General features: G+C 43.7%; 1 protein-coding gene across 1 annotated transcript in view; it reads left to right on the forward strand.

The window, feature by feature from the left end:
- T265_02103 (hypothetical protein) overlaps positions 1-8,564 on the forward strand; it is a gene marked incomplete at both ends in the record, with an annotated part of 90,757 nt that overhangs the window by 35,893 nt on the left and 46,300 nt on the right. Inside the window, 5 exons of the mRNA XM_009166262.1 lie at positions 252-580; positions 2,589-2,772; positions 3,496-3,570; positions 4,322-4,522; positions 6,871-6,998. Of these exons, the coding sequence (XP_009164526.1) occupies positions 252-580; positions 2,589-2,772; positions 3,496-3,570; positions 4,322-4,522; positions 6,871-6,998 (917 nt within the window). The remainder of the gene's footprint in view (positions 1-251; positions 581-2,588; positions 2,773-3,495; positions 3,571-4,321; positions 4,523-6,870; positions 6,999-8,564) is intronic.

The raw sequence follows: 8,564 nt of genomic DNA on the forward strand, positions 1-8,564 counted from the left end.
GCATTTCTTCTAGCGAGATTGTTGCATAAGGGGACCTTTACTTGTTCACCTTCATGCACGTTGATGCCTGTGTGAAATTTTGGATTGATTTCACTTACAGGATAAAATTTTCATCCTAAACTTCAAAACTTCCCCACAAGATTTACATAATATAGGATTGTTTGTGATCCCAAAGCCACCGGTTGATTGGCTTCGTGTTCAAAGAAGTTTCTTTTGGCTCACAGCCATGCTCTTTCTTCCTTGTTTTTCAGACTACTATAATCGAGTACTTGTTGGACCAGCTGTTACTAACAAAAGAAAACGGAAGCTTTCAACAGCATAAACTATCTTCAGGCCTCAGTGACAAGACCGTCTGTCAGTTACTACTCTGGGGTAGAACAGAAATGCCGACGCGGAAGGGATCGTGTGGGCCACAGCTTTTTGTGTCAAAAGACTCACCGTACTCGAGTTGCTTTATCGACCGTGTGCTAAACCGCGTGCGACTAGCAATAGACACATTCGACCCGGCTGTATTGAACAGAGCTGTTACTTTGCTCACAACCTGCTTGGAGCTCTGCTTATCCTTGCAAGGCAGCGCAAAGTACGTCTAACAAATCATCTTCGCTAACAACTGTTCGTATCTTCCTAGTTTGCTGCATAATTGGGCATTTTTTTCCGTAGATCGGCTCATTCCGATGAGGGAAAAGCCCCCCTGGTGAATACAGTTTATTAGAGGTGCACTTGTTTCCGTCCTCGGAGGAAAATTCACTTCAATATGTCTTTCCTGACGGGGGCAGCTATATTCACTGTTGATATGCGAATTCCTGCGAATTTGGTCGAGTATGGGAGCTAGCACATCACCTCCACGCAGCTTTCAAAGAACAAGATTATTTTTGGGGTCATATTGAAACGTTTCGCTCAGGATTCGCGCTCCTTCTGATTCATAAGAAAATTTTTTTACTGGTATGCCTCCATTTGGAAGCACTCTGTCACACACTGCATCGGAACCTATTTGTGCTGACGCGCTCGGAACTTACTCACAACTCGTCGAGTATTTTCACCTCCTCTTTGGTGTGTTTTCTTCTGTCGGAGGAGCATTTCTCCAGGTGTTCCCTGGTAATCCAAGCGCCTTACAAATGCTACCGCTCTCTTCCATGGTCTATTCATGGCAGTGTAAGCAAGGGATGTTCAGCTTTTGACCTGAATTAAGGATATGACGGCGGTTACGAAAACTCAGGGTACTGTCTGTGCGACCCGCCTCCGTAGATAAAGTCCAATCGACTTTCCCTCATCGTTATCATCACCATCACCGAAGGCAGCAATGTCAGTGCTGCTACTGGTGCTTCACTGCCGTGTAACCACAAATTTCTACTAAAAATTGCATTTACTTATCACAAAAGAAACTACTCACAGGGTTGGTGGAAACTCCTCGACAGCCCACGATCGGTCTCACCCTTCTTGGTGTTCGTCAGGTAGGCGCACTACCCCAGTTTCCGTCAACCTTATGTCTTATCTGAACCCAAATACAAATACACTTATTTAATTATATTTAAAGCATTGGGGTGAAAAGTAGACGAAAGAGACAAACGTGTCATCTACCGTTGCCATTCATCGCAAAGAAAGGAGACTCCGAAGCACTCGAGGTAAAGAAAACCTTTAAATACGTCCCACCTATTGGACCTGCGATATGTATAACATGCTGGTAACAGAATACTATAAACATCAAAGTGGATAATGAAACCATTGGGCATGAAAATTTATTCTGGCTTCAGAATAATCTAATGAGCATTTCTGTGGTTGTTTCAAATACATGAAGTTGTTGTTAGCTTTGGTACAGGCTTTAATAGGGGTTGACCTTCTTGTAACTCTATCCCTGTCGACTATCGCTTTCGAGATACCGGATAATGAAATCCCAACCAGGATGAACCGCATAAACAATTTGTTCTTGAAATGTTTTTTGCGTGTCCACTTTCGAAACAACCTGTGCACAGATTATCAGAAGGAGGTTGACAGCCAAAATGAAAGTGGGCTTGTGGAGTTGAAACCTGTGTCAAGCGGTAGAGCATGATCTAATGTAATGAACCAGCTAGGCCAACACAGTGGTGTGACGCAACCATTGTTAATGTACGTGTTTTAATGTATCATCAACTGATAAATTTGTGGTTACTTTCACCCTAATCAGTATATCCTGATTCCAACTCTTGACCATCATTGTAACAGATTCAAGATTCGGTGTTTTTCAATAATTTTGTCCACCCGGTAGGAGTTGAGAGCCCTCGTGCTGACATGAGCCTTTTTTTCGTCCTCTTTAGTCATAGTAATTTCGGCTGACACAACCCGAGTATCTTTTGCTAAATGGCGCTCCTGTCGACAGATCAGTCGATCGTGTTGTACTGGTTGGAATAGTTCACTGTAATCGTGCAGAGTCATTTGTCTGGTTATGTTTTCCAGTTTTTTGTACCATCATCGTATCGTCTTCCTTGTTCCTTGTGCGCATTAGACATTCAGTGTTTGTTCTGCTAAGCTTCTGAGTTAACACTAGATTAGAACTAGTACAGCACCACGTAAGGATGCAGGAGCTCAACAGCCTCCCAAATTTCTCTCTACAGGATTAACATTGCGGTTGAGACGTCGCCAAAACAACAAGGAGACGTATCTAACATCATTGTATCACGGATTCTGGACAGCTGGACCCAGCTGTTTGAACGGTTAGTATGCGCTTCACCTTATCAGCAATGGTCGAACCAAGTTATGCTCGGATTCATGGAGCGGTTGTTGATGCTCGGCCCAAAGGTACGTTTCCCACAAATGGATAAGTGATCTCATTAAAGCTAAGTCACTTATTCTGACTGAGAAGCATCTTTATCAAGGCCGGTACTGTTTTTTCGTGGACATATTGCATGTTATGCGAAGGGTTAACTATACTGTAGTGCAGTTTTCCTCATTCGGGGAGCATCCATATGACGATCCAGAGGAAGAAAGCTTATTCCTTCTACCTTTCAGCTGTGAGTCCATCATGTGCCCATGTACCACACTGTCTAACTAGTGCGGCGGTATTTTTGCGAGCAGTTGGTGTTGGTAATCTAGCTAGCCCACATTATTTAGCTTAGGGCGGTTCTCCTTGTCCGATATGTCCGTGGTTGAAGTTTATTGCTAGCTCGTCAACTCTAGATATGCTTAAGTGGCGTCATGTTGGTCTCGTATAGACTGACTTTGCGGCAGGAACTATAAGTAGAAGTTTAATTATTTAGAAAAGATTACCGGGTGTATAACTAACGGGTGCCATATAGTCTCCTCGGAATACTGCATACATTTTGACTTAGTTATATCGAATGATGTGACCGTTCGATATTAAGAGTCGCATCTCACACAAACCCACAGACACCATATATGGGATGCTATTTGCAGGACCACCAACATATGCATCTAACAAACGTGCTCAGTCTTATTGTGTTTCCTAGACCAGTTCAGCTGATATCATTCTCATTCACTGCTTGTCTTTGTCTATCCTCATAGGGTACTGACTGGAATCCTCTGGTACCAACCGTGGTTTTCCTTCTGCGCGATCCTGGATTATCCCTGGGACAAAAGGTGTGTTATGGATGTCATACAAGTTTCTTCGCATTTTGGTTACATCTCGTCTTGCGTCGTTCAGCTTCTTTGACAAATTTGGAAAATTATTGTTCTTGTTAGGGTTTGTTTCCTATTTCGTGACCTCAAGCTACTGCTTTTCTGCGGGGGATGCACTAGCTGTAGCTCGGTTTCTTAAGGTTCAGTCGGGCCAGAAAGACCAACGGGGACCGTTTGATGAAGGGTAGTGAGCTATACTGCTACGATATGTCGTAATATGAGACATCTCCATCTGCGATGAAGATTTTAAGGCAGTAAGATGTTTCTCCCAGGTGACCATCTACATGTCTATGAAAGCAGCATAACTGCCTTCCTCCGAGGAAGGAGAGGTCAGAACTGGTTTGCCCGGAAAACCGCACACCCCGATCGCCCAACGGTTACTATGACCGTCTTTGTATCGGTCGAATACGGTCGGAATATTTTTAAAAAGCAGAGGCCCGATGTTGCTTAAAAGTCACCTGTTTGGCACAGTGGCATTGGGAGTCAGACTTGCAGATTGATCTTTTAATAAGTCTTCTAGCATAAATGGTTGCTTCTGAGGAGTGAGGTCGAATTCCAATATTGAGACTTTCATCTTAACTTGGAAAATTGGTTTCATTCACTCAGTTTGCTTTTTTCATCTCGTTCAGTCGTCCAGTCACAGAGTGGCTCGTGCATTCTTTCTATCTATGTTTTTATTACCACACGCACTTCTATCTCCTTTTCGCAATAGATCTGCGTCCTCGACATGCTTTCCATTTTTCTCCGTTCGGTACGAAGTGCTAGCCGGGTACGTGAGAGCTGTGCAAGTGAAACGGACATCAACATCTTGCAAGCTCTGAAAGAATTCTTGGCCACCCAACTGCCAATAAACCAAGAAGAATTCAAAAGAGATGGTAGCAAATCTGAAGAGTATCGAAAGGTCTTCACGACGGTTAGTGATTACTCATTTTCTCCCGAAACACGCCGTTTCTCCAAATTCTCTCCAATTTTTGGAGGTCTTTTGGTGTTTTGTAACCACCACATTTCCATCAACGAAGACACTAGTAGGCTACTTATCCTGACCAAGTTTTACCATAAGTGAATTCAACCCGTCATCCCTCAAGAACATCACCCATACGAGGTCTATTTCCCTAATTGGGCTCCATCTGGTGGCCATAGGACGTTGAGGATTAACAACTCGCGCTAATTTTATGATCAGCTGGTGGTGGTTGCAAATAGGTTTTCATATTTTTTGTTAGGGGGCATACCGCTCGATGCTTTTGCAGTATCTTGCATCATCTCGAATCATCAGGACTGGTAGAAACAATATAGCTAGCTGTGCGCTACAAATTCAAAAAGGCCTTCCACGTCCGTGGACTGCCGCAACAAAGAGGCACATCGAGGAGCTTTGAGGTGTGGTGCGATCAAAGTAGTTTACAAAGGAACGAGTGCATCAGTGGAACAGGACAGCTTTGGACATCCACTGTTGATCGCATCCATGCCTTGTGTGTGCGCTTGCGCTCGTTTGCACACATGTTACTGCGACTGATTCACAGAAATTGGTCTACTGACCGTGTCTGTGCGACAAAGTTGTCGTAACAATGGCCAGGAGTCCGATTTCGTTTTGCGTCTCACTCCGTATAGCGCCGGTTGTAGGAGCGTGTAGCTAAACCGACCACGTTGAACGATGGTTTTGCCATGTAGCTGGGCTTGTCACGTAACTAGCTCGTGCCGATCGCCAGAACTTCGGTGTAGACCTCCTCTGATAAGGCTCAATGCCATATTGGATTCCTTTATGCCAACAAAGTCAGTGCTATGATTCTCCGGTATAGCCTTCATCTAGCTGAGTGTCCCCTATTGTTTTAAAATACTACTCCGCGCCTGGTGATGAGAATTTTCATGCAATTTGTGTTCAGCTTTAAATGCTCCGGATGTTTTCTTTTGGGTGGCTTATCTTGAATGTGCAGTTGGTGCAGCTCAGCGGTTTTGTATTGTCTTCGACAATACACAACTGTCGTCTATTTTATGATGCTTGGGAAGCTTTCAGATGGAATCTAAGATACCTGTCGCCAATGGGAATGGGAAGCCTGTCTCTTTTTGGATCCTCTGGCCCAATAACTTTATTTACTTGCCATCTGGTATGTTTGTTTGTGCACATGTTATCACTAGATTGTCTCTTAGGCTGATTGAGTTCTTGTTTCTCTAATGAACCGTCTGAATACTACCCGATCAGCTAAAGAGTTGAAAATCTTACGCTGGCGGAAATCTGGTTGTATGAATTCATAATTTCGGTTACCTTCAACAGATGAATCGTGATCGAGTAAACTTATGCACCTATTAACACTCTCGCCTTCTTTGTTGCATCCAACTCGTATTCTGGCACATTCTTCGTCCAACTGATTCAAGGAGGCAAGTATTCGAGCAGACGCGATGTCTTCAAACGTGTCATACGAAGCTCAATACGTGAAGAGTATGCAGAAGTTTACAGTGCTTGAGTTTCTTGCTGGTGTAAAAACATCCGAAGGCTAGGGCTGATACAGTTGACCGTCTGGAAATACCGACTGTTCCTTTGTATAATGTAACATGGAAGATGGTGTAGGAACTGTAATTGTCCCCGTGGGTGTGAGGTTTGTTTTTCCACACGAGGAGTTATTGTCACAGACCATCGAAGTGATGGAACCTCAGCAATAGATACCGGTCGCATCAAAGTTAGTGGCAACTCCATCAGCTTTACGCACAATAACTCCTTTTTTGCGAATCTTGATCGGCAATCGGATATAGCCTTTTTCCCCAAGAGGTGCCTTGAAAAGAGTTCACTCCCCTGAGAGTTCTCAAGGACGTTACTCTACTGCATGGCAGTAGAGTAGATAACATGTCGATAAAGAAAGTGTTTTTGTCTCTTCCTAAGTGTTCACTAAATTTATGGATTGTTACGTCACACCGTGGTTGAAGGGGAGTGCTGGTGTAGCACAGTTGCGGAGTGCCTCTCTTGGTAGAAATCTCTTCGGGGTATCACTCTAGTGTTACTCTTCGTAAAGAGAGACCATCCCAGGACAGATTAAAAGACCACTTGTAAACTCAGGGGTATGAAAAGTCCTTGTTACAAAATCAGAATGTCGGATCTGCATTGATGACGGTTAAAGTTTATGAGTGGTTCTGAAACGCTTACAATTTCTGTCTGTACTTTGACCACCAGACAACATTTTCCCGTTCAATAAGCATTTCCAAACAGCCCATCTTAGCACAATTGCGCAAATATTCAACCGCAAGTATTTACTTGTCATTGTGTCGCCCCATCAGCTTCTTTCTTGCTTGGAATTAACGGGATCTTGTGTTATACTCGAGGCACTGCTGATCCCTTTTTGTCGGGAAGACCTCCATCCTATGGACGTATCACTGGAGAGTGCACTTGCGGCCACGATGAAGCGGTGAGTATGGTGTGTGCGTTTCTCACATGTTTATCCCACTAGAGACTTCCGTTTAGTTTCCTTTGTGATTAGATGTCCCTCCTCAACTAGAGACTGGCAGTCAATCTGCGAGACATCATCATCCTTTCACGTGTGATTATTTAATGCACAAATGTTTTGCTCCTTAACTCGCAGATGTGACTTCACTTTGTCCCATCACCAGTCCCCGGTTGTCTTTTCAGGGTATAACGCGCAAACGATATTGCTTTAAGAGGGTGGAATTGAGCCGTCTTTGTTTCTTATGGAACGGCCTGTTAGTAGTCGAAACGTTTCACTTATTTAACTGTGGGTGTGACTTCTGATATTTCCACCAAGCACTTCAAATGTAGCTGAGTGATCATGAGACTAGCGCAAGTTTATTGATTACAGAGCTCCGAAAACCTTGCAAGCTAATCCTTGATAGCCACCTGAAAATCTTCAGAGAATGCAATCAAACTTTATATTTTCAAATGAAGCCACATTTTAGGTTTACTTTTGATTAGAATGTCACCTGAATCATGGTCCTGAGCTCTTTAAATGCCGGAAACTCACGGTTGACATCATATATATGACTTACCAAGATATCACATACATTTTGAATAGAACCGCTTGATAAAAGGGAAATTTCGAAAAATAACTCCGCCTCAGATATCGCATCGTTATTACCCTGTCTACTTTGCATACTGCACTAATTATGTATATATATATATATATATATATAAAGACGACTGCAGGAAGCTCTTTAACAGCCTAGCGTTCAAACGGCCTCCGACGAAAGCCTTGTTGATTTGGAATATGCAAACGATATCGATGTGATCTTCGAAAAGGAGAAGAAAGCGCAGGTGTTTCCGGATGAACTGATCAAAGTCTTTTGGTGTGCACTTTGCACGTGCTTGTGGATATGAAGTCACTGAGCACGCTACTTACAATCCAAGGAGGGGCACTGGAAGTTGTGGGGCGTTTTACGTACCTTAGCAGTTGTATTAGTTCTGATTGTGGTGTGACAGCTGAGATCAATGCACGGATTTGCAAGCCCCGGGTCGCGTTTGCCAATTTTAGACACCTATGGCGGCAAAACGGCATATCCTTGAATCTCAAGTAACGTATGCATCAGGCTACAGTGCGGGTGTTCAAGAAATTATGTTTATGTTTCCTGCTTGGTTCAGTTTCTTTGTTATTCCAAATTGACTCAGTCCCACACGTCTGTGAATTCACACTTGTTTTCCTCCAAGCTGAGATCATCATCATCATCGACAGCATGACATCAGTGTTCAACACCGATGCTTCACTGCCGTACAACCATGACTTATTTGAAAGCCTTATTGTAAAGAAAAGAGTAAAGGTGGACGGGGGATGGACTTAGTGCCAGCTTAACACAATCATTCCGAGGTGCCTACACCTTCAGACATTCACTCAGGCAATCTGGATAGAAACTGACAACAAGAACGCCACTGACATCGGTTGGCAGCCATATCTTGTAGTGTCCACAACCAGGCACAGTGAGGATCACGCGGTCCCCATCCTGGAAGGCGAGCAGCACCGACAGCA

The sequence above is a fragment of the Opisthorchis viverrini genome (genome assembly GCF_000715545.1).
Source record: "Opisthorchis viverrini unplaced genomic scaffold opera_v5_24, whole genome shotgun sequence".
Classification (NCBI taxonomy): domain Eukaryota; kingdom Metazoa; phylum Platyhelminthes; class Trematoda; order Opisthorchiida; family Opisthorchiidae; genus Opisthorchis; species Opisthorchis viverrini.